Raw genomic sequence first — 15,895 nt, 5'->3', positions numbered from 1 at the left:
CAAAGAGGAAAACATGGCGGAAAACAAAGGCGGCGGCGAGGCTGAGAGCGGCGGCGGGGGCAGCGGTAGCGCGCCGGTAACTGCCGGGGCCGCCGGGCCCGCGGCGCAGGAGGCGGAGCCGCCTCTCGCCGCGGTGCTGGTGGAGGAGGAGGAGGAGGAAGGCGGCAGGGCGGGCGCGGAGAGCGGCGCGGCCGGGCCCGACGACGGGGGGGTGTCCGCGGCCTCCTCGGGCTCGGCCCCGGCTGCCTCAGCCCCTGCGGCCTCAGTGGGCCCTGGAGTTCCCGGGGGGGCGGCATCGACGCCGGCCCCAGCTCCAGCCTCGGCTCCCGCTCCGGGTCCGTCGGCGGGGCCGCCTCCTGGACCGCCAGCCTCGCTCCTGGACACCTGCGCCGTGTGTCAGCAGAGCTTGCAGAGCCGGCGTGAGGCGGAGCCCAAGCTGCTGCCCTGCCTTCACTCCTTCTGCCTGCGTTGCCTGCCGGAGCCGGAGCGCCAGCTCAGCGTGCCCATCCCGGGGGGCAGCAACGGCGACATCCAGCAAGGTGAGCGGGAGGCCCTGCCCGAGGTCTGGGCCGAAGGGGATTTGCGGGCCCGAGGAGGATCTGGGGACGGAGGTGCCCGGGCCCGGGGTTGCTCGGACCGGCGCGATCCTGAGGGGTCTGAGAGGTGGAAGACACGGCCCCGGGACAGTTTCCAGAGAAGGTGGGCCGCCGGAGATAAGGGGAGGGTGCAGGGAGGGGTGCCGGCAGCGAGAGGCTGGGGGAGGGGATACCGGCTGCAAGGGAGGTTTGGGGTGTGAGGATACGGGCCGGGAAGGCGTGGATTCCGGCCGAGCGCAGGTTCGGGGAGCTGGTGGACTCGGATAGAGAAAGGGGACCAGGTCCGGGAAGCCTCCTGCGAGGAGTGTTTTGGGAGGGAAGGCCTGTAGCCGGAGAGGTGTTGAGTAGGTAAGCGGTAAGGGCTGTGAGGACGAATTACCTTGGAGGGAAGGACTTGCCCTGTTCGAGGCTAGGGGAAAGCGGGACTAGGGACTAAAATAGAGGACGATAAAGGGTATTGGAGAGTTTAGAGCTGAGAGAAGCTGTCTGGTGGAGAGTAATTTTAGGATGACATTGGCAAGGAGGAACTCTGCAAAAGAAAATAGCCGCGAAGGGCCTGCATGTTTAGGGGAATATCCTAAGGTTTAGGGGTGAAGGAGAAATGAACTTGGAAGGGAATTGGGAGTTAGAGACAGCTGGGTTTCATTGTACGTTAATGAGCCCCTAGTGTTCCAGACATTGTGCTAGGATTAAATAAAATACTCAGTGAGGAGCCCATTCATAGTCATATAGGGAAAACAAATATACTGCCTATAGCAGTGGAGGTGGGTGCTTGATACAGTAGTTGTGGCACATCAAGAGAAGGTCAGGGGAACTTCACTGAAAAGGAAACCCTGGAACAGGTTTCTTGAAGGGTGAGTGGTTCACTGGATTGGGGAGTTTTTACAGCACAAGGTACTTTACACATCTCTGGAGCTAAGGGTTAACTAGTCGTTATCAAACACATTAATGCTTCTGCAGTGAAACATACAAATGTTTCACCAATGGGATAGAAATAACCACCGTTCAGGGTGGGTTTTGTTGCACATTTTGGAAAACTTTAAAATTTCAAAGCTCTTGAAATTCAGAACTGTGGGAAAGGTATTGCTGACCTGTGCAAAAGGGTTTGGGATTCATACTGAAAAGCCTGTCTTGTGCAGTGTAGACTAAAAGTCCCTGAAGGGCTTTTCTATCAAGTGGATAAAAGGAATCATGTTTGTGATCCAGAAAGATCACTTGGGGGCACATTGGAGAGTAAGGGGAGGCAAGGTTGGCCGAAGATAATTTTCACAGTAATCTGAGAAATGAGCATTTGGAATTAATAAATGACTGATAACAGGTATTAAAGAAGGAAGCATTTTGGAATGGGGGACAGGTATGGATTTGGTGACACATTTGAGTATGGAGGTCTACTTTGTTACTTCCTCCTTGTGACTTGGACGGATAAATTTTTCTTAGCCTTAGCTTTTTCAGTTATGAAACAAGGACAAAATTGCCAACCTCATAGAATTATTGATAGAATGAATGAAGTATGTAAAGTGAGTAGTATGTGATAGTAACTAATGAAATGGCAGCTATTTAATTATTATTTAGTTTTTTTTTTCTTGTTTATTCATTTATTTTGAAAGAGACAGAGAGGAGAATCCCAAGCAGGTGGGCAGTGCAGAGAGCCTGACATGGAGTTTGAACCCATGAAACCTTGAGATCATGACCTGAACCAAAATCAAGAGCCCGAAGCTTAACTGATTGAGCCACCCAGGTGCCCTAGTAGTAACTAATTCTAAGTGGCCTTGGGAATGGAGGTTGGGCAGAGGGAATTGACATTGGTATAGGGGAGGCAAATGTGTCTAGGCTGAGTTCCAGGTTTCTTGTTTGGTGGGTGGCAGTGCTATTAATGCGAATAAAAGAATTCAGGAACAGAAGCAGAGCGGTGTGTGTGTGTGTATGTGTATGTGGTGGAAGGGGGATATGATGATTTCACTTATGTTTCGGGTTTGATTACTGAGACCTACAGCTAAAAATGTTAAGAATAAGGATTTGATTGATGTTGAAGATACTAAGCGATAATGGGTGTATAACTAACACCCATGTACATGGCCTCATGAGTATAAGTAAGACATGTGGGGTTCAGTGCTCTTGTGGGAGCCTGGATTAGGTGAGAGATTTACAGGGAACATAAGGTGAAAATTGTGTTTGAGTGATGTGGCTGAGAGACTGAGGTTATGGAATTGGCACTCTGATATTTATGCGGGAGAAATAGGGTAATAGTCTGTGAATTCTCTCTTCATTCTCTATCCTTTGTTTTTGAACTCGGAGCAATAAGTAGATGGAACTAAATATTGTCATTTTTAAGGCACTGTTGCTTTCTAACCAGTATCTAAAACAAATTAAGTCTGGGAGCCACCATCTTTTTAGACAGGGAGTCTAGAAAATAGTTTTTTAGTATTAACTCCTGTATGTATCCTTTGCTTTGCTCTTTAAAAAAGCAAGCATGTTGTTGTAGAAGGAATACTGGGTTTGGGGTCAGAGGACATAGTTATGCCACTTGATTCTTTTCTGCAAAGAAGGTTTATAATGTTTCTGCCCCTTAGTTTCTTTATCTCTAAAATGTAGTTAATAGTCCTTTACTTACATCTCACTAAGTTAAGTGAAATAATAAATGTGAAAATGCTTTTATAAACAGTGAAATGCTGGGGCGCCTGGGTGGCTCAGTCGGTTAAGCGTCCGACTTCAACTCAGGTCAGGGTCTCGCAGTCTGTGAGTTCGAGCCCCGCGTCGGGTTCTGGGCTGATGGCTCAGAGCCTGGAGCCTGCTTCGGATTCTGTCTCTCCCTCTCTCTCTGACCCCCCCCCCCCATTCGTGCTCTGTCTCTCTCTGTCTCAAAAATAAATAAACGTTAAAAAAAAATTAAAACAACAACAGTGAAATGCTTTACAAATGTAAGTATTGTCCAACAACGATTCCTTTTCTGGTCTAGGGAGCCATAACTGGTAGCTTAAGTCAACATGTTAAGTGGTTTTGAAACAGTGACAAGTGCATTACCTTTCCTAATAACTGGCCTTTTTTCTGTTCCTCTAACATACCAAAGTTCTTCACACTTTTTAACTGTTCCTTCTAGATCAGTGATTCTCCAAATGCGGTTTCTGGACCAGCAGCATCAACATCATCTTCAGTCTTGTTAGGAATGCAAATTCTTGGGCCCCACTCCAGACCTCTGACCAGCCAGCCATCTGTTTTAACAAGTCCTTTAGGTGATTTTGATGCACACTAAGTTTAAGTACCACTTGTTTTTAGTGAAGGGTTCCTCACTTCAGATGTTGCCTCATTAGAAAGGCCTTCTCTGCTCTTTTTTTTATTTAAGGCTTTATTTTTTATTATTCTTAAAGCTTATTTATATTGAGAGAGAGAGAGAGAGAGAGCACATGAGCAGGGAGGGGCAGAGAGAGAGGGAGAGAGAGAATTCAAGCAGGCTCCACACTCAGTGCAGAGCCCCATGTGGGGCTTCAACTCACCAACTGTGAGACCATGACCTGAACTGAGATCAAGAGTGGGACGTTTAACCGACTGAGCCACCCAGGCACCCCTAAGGCTTTATTTTTTAGAATAGTTTTAGGTTTATAGCAAAATTAAGAGGAAGATACGGAGATGTCCCATATATCCCCAGCTCCCATGCATGCATAGCCTCCCCGTTTGCAATATCCCCCACCAGACTAGTACATTTGTCACAGTTGATGGACCTACACTGGTAGATCATAATCACCCAAAGTCCATAGTTTACATTAGTGCTCACTTTTAGTGTTTGTACATTCTGTGGGTTTGAACAAATATATAATGACCTATACCCATCATTATAATACCATGCAGAGTATTTTCATCACCCTAAAGATCCTGTGTCTGATGGCTCTTTTTAAAGTGATCCTCTAGGTCACCCTCTTAACATGTTACCTTTTTTCTTTCATAGCACAGCTAAAATCTAAAATGTTTTCTTGTTTTTGTTTACTCCTTTATCTTTGCCCACTAGAATATTGTAGAGTGAGTGTTCATTAAATATCTTTTGAATGAGTAAGAATCATCTGGAGAACTTTTTAAAAATTAAAAAAAAAACGTTTATTTGAGAGAGAAAAAGACAGAACATGCATGAGGGAGGGCCCCAGAGAGAGGGCCCAAGCAGAATCCCAAGCAGAATCCTGTCAACTCAGAGCCTGACTTAGGGCTCGATCCCACGAACCATGAGATCATGACTTGAGCCGAAATCAAGAGTTGGACATTTAACTGACTGAGCCACCCAGGTGCCTCACCTGGAGAACTTTTTAAAATGCCACTTTGGGAGTTTTAGAAACTCTATTGATTTGGGGAATGATATGGGTACCTCATGTGATTCTGATTCTGGTACCGCCCACACTTTGAGAAACATGGATTTAGATATTTTTAAGAGAAAGGTTGATCTATTTACTCTTGAAATATTTGGAAAATCAAAACCGATAAATTAGTTAATATTTGTTGAATCTCAATTAAAAGTGCTTTGTGGGGGTGCCCGGGTGGCTCAGTTGGTTAACCATTCCAAGATCAGCTCAGGTCATGACCTCACATGAGTTTGAGCCCCACATTTGGTTCCGTGCTGACAGTGTGGAGCCTGCTTGGGAGTCTCTCTCTACCTCTCTCTCTCTGCCCCTCATACTTTCTCTCTCAAAAATAAATAAAAGTGCCTTGTGATTTTTTTTTTTTTTAATTATTTCAGGTTGAGTTGGAATAACTGTCAGTAGTGGGTGTGTATAGATCTGTAATGTATCAATAAAAATACAGATTTGTATTGATGCATCTGAACAAACTCTTGAATGAACTCTTGAAGGAGATGAGACTTGTGTAGTAGGCACTTCTGAGACAGCATGGTGATATGGATGAAGAACTGGACTGAGAGTAACTTGCATTGTGTTCTGCTGTTAGTTAGCTGTGTAGCTTTGGGTAAGGCACCAGACAGCTTCTTCAGGTCTTTTGCAGTATGAACAGGTTGCGTTCCTATCCTGGGAAATCCCATGATTGTATTGTTTTTTTCTGCCAACTTTTTATATCTACATAATTTTAATATTCTTACCATTTGTGGGGAACGATGGAAAAATCAACATGGAAAAATGATTGTTTCGGAATCTTCAACTTACTCTGAAAAGTCTGAGATGGCAATATTCATGTGGTAAGTGGGAGGGAATACCTGGGTCTGGTATGAAGAGCACCTTCTTGCTGTGTGTCTGGCTGTTTTCTCACTGGGTATGGTAAGCCACTGTGAGGAGTCTTCTATTTAAGCCCTAGGAAATTCTTGCGTCAGGAGTGTATATATTGTTTGGCAGTTTGCTAGTTCTGTGGCTTAATCTATTTGGGGTTTTTTTAGGTCCTGCTTTCTCTAATGCCCTATTTATATAAACAAGCCTGAGTTTTTGAATGATAATATAGTCAGCAGCAAGCATTCAAAGCTGTGTCAAAGAAAACTGAAATACTTCTGTGGTTGGTTAAGTGCACACAATTCAAGACTTGAGTACCTGAATTCATTTTTCAGCTCCACCATTTACTACCTGAATGTCTGTGGATAAGTTACTTAACATCCGTAAATTGAGAGTAGTAATTACATCTACTTCATAGTGTTATTGTGGGGATTCAGTGAGTTAATACATTGTAAAGTGCTTCATATAGCGCCTCACACATGGTAAGACCCCCAAAACTATTATTTCTGTTGTCTTCCAGTTGTCCTTCATTGTCTTTATGACTACCTCTATACGGTGAGCAGAAAAAAGAGGAAGGAAGGTAAATTGTTGGTGTTCTTCTAGGCTTTTCTGACATACAGTGATGTACAGCATCACTGTAAGGATGTAAAGATCTTTGCATTCCAGATCTCTCCAGCTACTTAAAATTTATAATGTGAAAACTTATAAACCAATGGTCTAAGACCTAATTATTCACAAGGTCTACTATGTGTACATCAAAAATTTTAGAAGAATCTGACTGCTTTTTATTTCCTTGTCAATATTCTTAGCAGACCCTAAATGAGAATGCCTTAAAGTAGTGATTCTCAAAGATGGTCCTTAAAACTTTGGGGAGATGTCTCTGATGCACTTTCAGACATTGGCAGTTAAAACTGTTTTCATACTAACATTTATTCATTATTTGCCTCATTCCTGTTCTGATGTTTATATTAGTGATGCAAAAGCAGTGATGTGTAAAACTGCTGGCACCTTAGCAGGAACAAACCACACTAAAAGTCCTTTTGTCTTTACCACCACACACTTAGAGTAAAAGCAAAACCAACAACAGCAAAAAACATACTAGTTTCATTTTGTCTTTAATGAAGCATTAGGACGTTATTTTATTAAATCTTGGTTTTTAATGTTTTTTAAGTTTATTTATTTATTTTGACAGAGTGAGCAGGTGAGGGGCAGAGAGAGGGAGAGAGAATCCTAAGCAGGCTCAGTTCAAACTCACAGTGTGTGATCATGACCTGAGCTGAAACCAAGAGTTGGACGCTTACCCGACTGAGCCACCCAGGCAGACCCCCCCCAAATCTTGGTTTTTAATAAATGTGATGAAACGGGAACTGTGCATAAAATGCTTCTGCTGCAGACTCAAGTGTAAGAAGGAAAGTACTTGTGCAGTTGTTTGAATTCAAAGCTGAATTAGCTTCTTTATTTTCATGGAAAATAATTTTTACTTGAAAGAATGATTGACAAACTATGGTTTTCAGACAGGGTGTTGGCAGCCATTTTCTCAAAAATGAATGAACTGAGCCTGTCAATTGAAGGAAAACAAGTGACATTATATGATGCCAATGATAAAGATTGAGATTTTAAATGAAAATTAGAATCTTGGAAAAAACTTGTATCTTCCATCATGAACTTGATAACTTCTCAATATTTAAAAGCTTTTCTGATGAGATTGGTAGTGTATTAAAGTGTCAAAATTTTTTTGATAGTATGCAATGAAATGTCAATGTTTGGAATATCTACATGGTGAACCAGTATTCTCCAAATGACCAGTGCATCATGTTACAAAATCTTGTAGAGGAAAGAGATTTAAAGTGTAAAATAGGCCAGTAGATTTTAATGTAAGGGAGTAGTAAAAATTCATCAGTATGGTTTGAAATTCCACATTGCTACTGACGTTTAAGAAATACACTTGGGGGAGCCTGGGTGTCTCAGTCGGTTGAGAATCTGACTCTTGATTTCAGCTCAGGTCATGATCCTAGGGTTGTAGGATTGAGCCTGGTGTCGGGTTCGGGGCTGAACATGGAGCCTGCTTAAGATTCTGTCTCTCTCCCTCTGCCCCTCCCCTCCACTCATGCTAGCACTGGCTCACGTGCGCGCGCGCGCGCGCGCGCTCTCTCTCTCTCTCTCTCTCTCTCTCAAAGTACATAAATAGCTGAGCATGGAGCCTGCTTAAGATTCTGATTCTCCCTTTGCCCCTCTCCTCCACTCATGCTTGCGTGCTCGCTCTCTTTCTCTCTCAAAATAAATAAATAAACAGTGTGGATATGATATACTACAGAAATATAAAAAAGTGGGGGGTGCCTGGCTGGCTCAGTTGGTAGAGTATGCAACTGAATGTCAGGTTCATGAGTTTGAGCCTTGTGCTGGGTGTGGAGACTACTTAAAAAAAAAAAAATACACACACACACACACACACATATGTATGTATATATAGTGTATTTTTTATTTTAAGATTTTTTTCTTTTTTAAAGTAGACTTCATGCCCAGGGCAGAGCCCAATGCGGGGCTAGAACTCATGACCCCTGAGGTCATGACCTGAGCTGAGATCAAGGGTCAGATGCTTAACTGACTAAGCCACACAGATGCACCAAATGTATTTCTTTTTCTTCTTAAGCTTTTTTTTTTTTTTAATTGGAGACAGAGTGAGCAGGCAGGGGAGAGGGGGAGAGAGAGAGAGAGAGAGAGAGAGAGAGAGAGATTGAGTCTCAATCCCACAACCCTGGGATCATGACTGAGCCAGAATCTACAGTCGGACACTCAACCGATTGAACCATCCAGGTGCCCCCTCCCACCGCCCCCACTGTTGTTTGAGAGGCCATTAAAATAGTCTTCCCTTTTTTTAAATCCATAGCTGTATAAGACCAGGTTTCTTCATATTCTTTAACAAAACAATCTGTCACAACAGATTAAATGCAAAAGCATGTATTCAGCCATCTAATATTAAACCAGACATTAAAGAGATTTAAAAAATGTTAAAACAATGCCACCCTTCACTAAAGCCTTTTTGTTTTGGAAAATGCAGTTCTTTCTTTTCATTTTTGAAGTAGGCTCCACACCCAACATGGGGCTTGAATTAACAATGCTGAGATCAAGAGTTGGGTGCTCTACCAAAGCCAAAGTCGGACGCTTAACTGACTGAGCCACACAGGTGCCCCATTTTAATTTTTTTAGACGAAGAATATAATTTTTAAAAAATGTTTAATTAAAAAAATTGTTTTTTTAAATACTTTTTAAAAATGTTTGTTTATTTTTGAGAGAGGCAGAGACAGAATGCGAGTGGGTTAGGGGCAGAGAGAGAGGGGAACACAGAATCCCAAGCAGGCTCCAGGCTCTGAGCTGTCAGCAGAGAGCCCAACCCGGGGCTCGAACTCATGAGCCATGAGATCATGACCTGAGCTGAAGTCAGACGCTCAACCGACTGAGCCACCCAGGCGCCCCTGTTCTTTTTTTTTTTTTTTTTTAGAGAGAGTGCGAGAGCAGTAGAGGGAGAGAGAGAGAATCTTAAGCAGACTCCATGCCTGGCCACTGAGCCCAACACGGGACTCGATCTCAAAACCCTGAGATTATGACTTGAGCCTAAATCAGGAGTCAGAAGCGTAACTGACTGAGCCACCCACACACTAAAATGGGTTTATTGTTTAAAAAAAAATGTTTTTTTTAAAAGTTTATTTATTTTTGAGAAAGAGAGACAGAGAGACAGACAGTGTGAGCAGGGGAGGAAGAGAGAGAGAGGGAGACAGAATCCAAAGTAGACTCGAGGCTCTGAGCTTTCGGCACAGAGCCTGATGCAGAGCTCGAACTCATGAACTGCGGGATCATGACCTAAGCTGAAGTTGGACACTTAACCAACTGAGCCACTGAGGCGCCCTCACAATGGGTTTATTTTTAAAATGAACTAATAGAATATTTAATTTTAATGAAAGAAAGAGAAGTGTTTAATTTATTACAATATTAATAAAAATTTTTGAAAATTCTGTTTTTATTTTTAATATTGTACATATTGATGCATAAAACCTGTCTAAACAAAAGCTGAGGTCCTCATTAATTAAGAGTGTAAGAGGGATTCTGAGACTAAAAAGGGACAAATATAATGTAGAGTCCGGGCAGAATGTCAGATTATAGAATAGTAGAAGGTGGCAAATTCATGCATTTAAACTGAGTAACCAAAGTTGACATTTAACATTTTGTAAATAGCTCACTGTAGGTCTATTCTTTTTTTTTTTTTTTTTTTTTTAATTTATGACTGGTTGAGTTCTGTCACTTTCCTGAGGTCAAGTTCAGAGTTTGAGCTCATGGTGTTGGATACATTAACCTATGTCTCTTTTATGGCCACAAACTGAACCTCTGTCCCTAGCCAGCTTCTAGAATGGATATTGTTCCCAAGGGGAAGTGGGGGAAAAATAAGGATTGAATGAACATAAATATATCATTTTTAGAAAAATATTTAAAGCCTATGCCTTAATGGTAGGTAAACAGCATGAAGTATGTGGTGCTAATGAATAATACTTTTTGAATGCTTCTTATATGTAATTTATGTTGCTGCTTTTGTGAATTATTTGTCTATATGGCTTCTAGTTTTCTTTAGCTGAATGCTCACATTTAAAATTTTTTTGATTTATAAGAATCTTGATAAGTTCCACATACTGGTCCTTTGTTGGTTATGTAAGTTGAAGATTTATTCTGAGCTTACTATGGCTTGGTGTGGTAGCCAGCCTCCAAGATGGCCCCAGTGTTCCTTTCTCCTGGTATTCACATTCTTCTGTAGTCTCAGCCTACAGTGACTCAGAACTCGTCTGGGTTACCAAGAAAATACAGGAGAATTAAACAGTGAGTTCTGAAGCTAGGTCACTAAAAGCATACAGCTTTTTCCTTACTCTTTGGATCTCTTGTTCCAGATGAAAACAACTGCCATTGTAGCAGTCCTGTAAAGAGGCCCATGTAGAGAAGAACTGAGGCCTTCTGCCAACATCCAGCACCAACTTGCCAGTCATGTGAATGAGCCACTTTGGAGGTGGATTCTCTAGCATGGTCAGGTTTTCAGATGACTGCAGTTTTGGCTGACATATTACTGCAGCCTTTTTAGAGGCACTGAGCCAAAACTACTTGCCAAGTCATTCCCAAATTCCTGACTCAAAGAAACTGAGCGATAATGTATTGTTATTGTTGTTTTAAGCTATTAAGTTTGAGGGTAATTTGTTATGCAGCAATAGATAACTACTACACTTGACTTTTCCCCCCCTAGTATTTCTCTTTTGCTTTACCTTTGTAATAACCAATAAACTTTGTTATTTATTTAGGTAATTTCACTCTCCTCCACATATATCTTGTTTATCTTCAAGATGAGATCTTCATTGATGTTGACTTTTTGCTCTTACACATTTAGAGTCATGTAAAAGTTCATTTAAAAAACTTGTCAGGGTGCCTATGTGGTTCTGTTGGTTGAGCATCTGACCCTTCTTGATTTTGGCTCAGATTGTGATCTCACGGTTCATGGGATCAAGCCCTGTGAGGGGCTCCATGCTGACTGCATGAAGCCTGCTTGGGGTTTATTCTACTTCTCTCTGCACCCTCCCCCACATGTCCCCCACATGTGTACATGTGCTCTCTCTCAAAAATAAATATACACACAAAAAACTTTTCAGCATTCTGGTTGGAAGTGCTCTCAATATACAGATCTTTCTTGATCTATGATGGGATTATGTCCCAGTAAACCTGTTGTAAATTGAAAACATCCTAAGTTGAAAATGCATTTGTAACACCTAACTTACATAACAACTTAGCCTAGCCTATCTTAATTAAACATGCTCTGAACTCTTACCATAGTCTTGAGTTGGGCAAAATTGTCTAACACAAAACCAAATTTATAATAAAATATTGAATGTATCATGTAATTTATTGAAAACTGTGCTGAAAGTGAAAAATCAGAATAGTTATATGGGTACAGAATGATTTTAAGTGTATTGTTGTTTTCCCTCATAATCATGTGGCTCATAGGGGGTTGTGGCTCGCTGCTGTTCCCATCATCATGAATTAGTGTGTACTGCATATCACCTGCCTGGGAAAAGATCAAAAGTCAGAATTCGAAGTATGGTTTTTTTCCTGAATGCATATCACTTTCACACCATCGTAAAGCCGTAAAATTGGAAGTCGAACTGTTGTAAGTCAGAGACCATCTGTATAAATTAATTAGGGAAAAAATTGCTATCTTTATAATATGGTATCTGCCCGTTCATAAACCCTGTATGCCTTTCCATTAGCTATAATCTTCAGTGTTTTTGAAAATTATGTAGGTTTTTAGGGCATCTGGGTGGCTCAGTCGGTTAAGCATCCGACTTTTGATTTCAGCACAGGTCATGATTGTATGTTTCATGAGATTGAGCCCCATGTTGGGCTCTGTGCTGACAGTGTAGAGCCTGCTTGGGATCCTCTTTTCCTCTCCCAGCCCCAAACATTAAAAAAAAAAAAAATTATATAGGTTTTTTTCCCCCCGAAGATATTTTACACATCTTATTCCTATGTACTTTATAAACTTTATTCCTATATGCTTTATAACCTTTATTCTTACATACTTTATATACTTTATACATATATTTAGTTTATCTTAAATTACATTTAGGTGTTGGCTTTGTTTTGTTTTTATTTTACCATTTATTTATTTATTTATTTATTTATTTTTTACCTTTTATTTTTAAAATACCAAAAATATTCTGATTTCATATTTGATAATTCCATTCTGTGAAGTTCTTGAGGTATTATTTTTACTATTCTTCCTACTCTTTTTTTAAGAAATTTATTTTTTAAAGTTTATTTTGAGAGAGAGCAAGGGCGAGTGGGGGAGGGAGGGAGGGAGGGAGGGAGGGAGGGAGGGAGGGAGGGAGAGAGAGAGAGAGAGAATCTCAAGCAGGCTCCACGCTGTGAATGCAAGGCCGATGTGGGGCTCAGTCCCACAAACCATGAGATCATGACCTGAGCTGAAACCAAGAGTTCCATACTCAACTGACTGCACCACCCAGGTACCCCACTTCTTCCTACTCTTTTTTTTTTTCAACTTGTCTTATTTTTTATTTTTTAAAATTTACATCCAAATTAGCATATAGTGCAACAGTGATTTCAGGAGTAGATTCCTTAGTGCCCCTTACCCATTTAGCCCATTCCCCCTCCCACACACCCTCCAGTAACCCTCAGTTTGTTCTCCATATTTATGAGTCTCTTCTGTTTTGTCCCCTTCCCTGTTTTTGTATTATTTTTGTTTCCCTTCCCTTATGTTCATCTGTTTTGTCTCTTAAAGTCCTCATATGAGTGAAGTCATATGATTTTTGCCTTTCTCTGACTAATTTCACTTAGCATAATACTCTCTAGTTCCATCCGCGTAGTTGCAAATGGCAAGATTTCAGTCTTTGATTGCCAAGTGATACTCCGTTGTATATATATACCACATCTTCTTTATCCATTCATCCATCGATGGACATCTGGGCTCTTTCCATACTTTGGCTATTGTTGATAGCGCTGCTATAAACATGGGGGTGCATGTGTCCCTTCGAAACAGCACACCCGTATCCCTTGGATAAATACTTAGTAGTGCAGTTGCTGGGTTGTAGGGTAGTTCTATTTTTTAGTTTTTTGAAGAACCTCTGTACTGTTTTCCAGAGTGGCTGCACCAGCTTGCATTCCCATTCCTACTCTTGATCATAGTAGGTAGTGTCTTCCAGTGTTTTATAGTTTGGGATTCTGAGCATGTTCATCAGGGCTTTGTTTATGAAAGTTTCCAGACCTGGTTTGTTGGAACAAACCTCCAAAGAGTATTTTGCCTTTGCTTCTGTGAGGTGCCACCAATGCAAAATCACTGAAGTTAATTATTTTTTATATTAAAAAAAATTTTTTTGGTAATATTTACTTTTGAGAGCATGAATGGAGGAGGGGCAGAGAGAGAAATGGAGACAGAATCTGAGGCAGGCTCCAGGCTCTGAGCTGTTGGCACAGAGTCCAACGTAGGGCTCGAACCCACGAACCGTGAGATCATGACCTGAGCTGGAGTCAGATGCTTAACTGACTGAGCCACCCAGGTGCCCCTCAAAGTGTTTGAAGTAATCTCTATACCCAACATAGGGCTTGAACTTATGACCCCAAGATCAAGAGTTGCATGCTCCACTGACTGAGCCACCCTCTGAAACCTCTTATTTCTTTTTAAATTAAATCAAATTAAAATTTTTAACAAGTTTGTTTAGTTTTTGAGAGAGAGAGGGGGAGAGTGTGAGCAGGGGAGGGGCAGAGAGAGATCGGGGGAGAGAGAATCCCAAGCAGGCTCCATACTGGCAGTGCAGAGCCTGACACCAGGCTCCAACTCGCGGACCATGATTTGTGTGACCTGAGCAGAAAGCAGTAGTCAGACTCTTAGTCAGCTGAGCAACCCAGGCACCCCTGGAACCTTTACTATCCCTTTGTCCTTGTTCTTAAATACAGTGATGTGCCTCTCGATTTTTTTTCATTTTCGTTGTTTTTAAAAGCTTACTGTACTTTTTCTATTATTTTTGTAATCTTTATAGTAACAATTTTCCTTTTCATCTCTCCCTATTTTTGTAATGGTTACTGTTTGGATGTAAGTACTCGTGGGGTCACACTCTCTCCTATGTTTTTCCTTAGGTTTTCCCTTTGCTTATTCAACTGAAGTTCTGAAAGACCTCCTTAACTTTATTTTCTAACTTTTTTCCTTTATATCTTGATCTTTTGGAGACTTCTTCAAGCAGTGGCTAATCCTTGATTCTCTTCCTGTTTGAGTGAGACAATACAACTTTTTTTTTTAAGATTTTAATTTTAAGTAATCTGTATACCCAGCATGGGGCTTGAACTGAACACTTTGAGGTCAAGAGTCACATTCTCTACTGACGGAGCCAGTCAGGCAATACAATTCCTTTTTTTTTTTTTTAAATGTTTTATTTACTTTTGAGAGAGAGAGTATGAGTGAGGGAGGGGCAGAGAGAGGGGGGACAGAGGGTCTGCAGTGGGCTCTGCACTGACTGATAGCAGTGAGCCCGAGGTAGGGCTCGAATTCATGAACTGTGAGATCATGACCTGAGCCAAAGTCAGATGCTCAATTGACTGACCCACCCAGGCACCCCCAGTCAATACAATTCTGATTGAGGGTTCTGTGCACGTTGATTGTTGGACTTCACTTTAGACAAACTAAAGTTTGACGTAGTTGGCAAACTGTGGGCCATGGGCCAAATCTAGCCTGCTGCCTAGTTTTATATGACTCATGAGCAAAGAATGATTTTTACATTATCAAACGGTTGGAAAAAATCAAAAGATTATTTTGTGACATGTGAAAACTTTCACATAAGAAATTCAAATTTGTGTTTATAAATAAAATTTTTGGAACATAGCAGTGCCCATTTGTTTATGTATTGTCTGTGACTGCTTTCATGCTACAGTGGCAGATGACTAGTATGACAAAGACTATGTGGACTTATTGCTTTGTGCTTCTTTTTGGTGTACTACAAATTGCGGTGATGCAGCTACAGCTTGCTAGGCATATGTGTGGCTATCGCACGACATTTATAAAAATATTTTAATTACCAGTGTGTACCTATCATTTCAAAGAAGAGAAAAGTAGATTTCAGTTGTCACACTTTTAAGATAGTAGAGTGTGGGTTAATTCAAGTTGGATGGCGAAGTCTTTATTGTGTATTTTTACTCTGACTCAACTAAAGGAGTACATATGTGGACAATAGCAGACCAAGCACTGGTCATGATATCCCTAACTCGCAGGGAAAGTAAAGGATGGAGAAATCAGAGAATTTAAAATGGAATATCTCATCATAGAATTTCTTTAAAATAAAAAAAAATGAAACCAACGTAAGTTTGTGAATGGTTTATTCATTAACCAGGCAAGGAAACCTCTTTACTGATGCAAGTTAATTAGGTCCTCCCAGTTAGGCAGAATGTTAACGCCCAAAAAGTTTTATAATTCTTTAGACCTATATTACAAAAAACTTTACTGAGTTTACCTTACGAAAGTAATACTAAGTTTACTAAATTTCTTTATTATTATATTTTGAATTTCTTGAATAAAAA

General features: G+C 41.2%; 1 protein-coding gene across 4 annotated transcripts in view; it reads left to right on the top strand.

The window, feature by feature from the left end:
* Positions 1 to 6: 6 nt before the first annotated feature.
* TRIM33 (tripartite motif containing 33) overlaps positions 7 to 15,895 on the top strand; it is a 132,265-nt gene continuing 116,376 nt past the window's right edge. For all 4 annotated transcript variants that reach the window (XR_005788898.1, XM_040471380.1, XM_040471379.1 and 1 more), the window contains exon 1: positions 7 to 539. Coding sequence is in view for 3 of the 4 variants with exons in the window: in XM_040471380.1 (XP_040327314.1) it covers positions 14 to 539 (526 nt within the window). In the remaining variant the exon portion in view is untranslated. The remainder of the gene's footprint in view (positions 540 to 15,895) is intronic.

The sequence above is a fragment of the Herpailurus yagouaroundi genome, unplaced genomic scaffold, assembly GCF_014898765.1.
Source record: "Herpailurus yagouaroundi ecotype Mexico unplaced genomic scaffold, PumYag 77, whole genome shotgun sequence".
Lineage (NCBI taxonomy): Eukaryota > Metazoa > Chordata > Mammalia > Carnivora > Felidae > Herpailurus > Herpailurus yagouaroundi.
The sequence above is the reverse complement of the archived record's forward strand: the minus strand, read 5'-3'. Positions and strand labels throughout refer to the sequence as shown.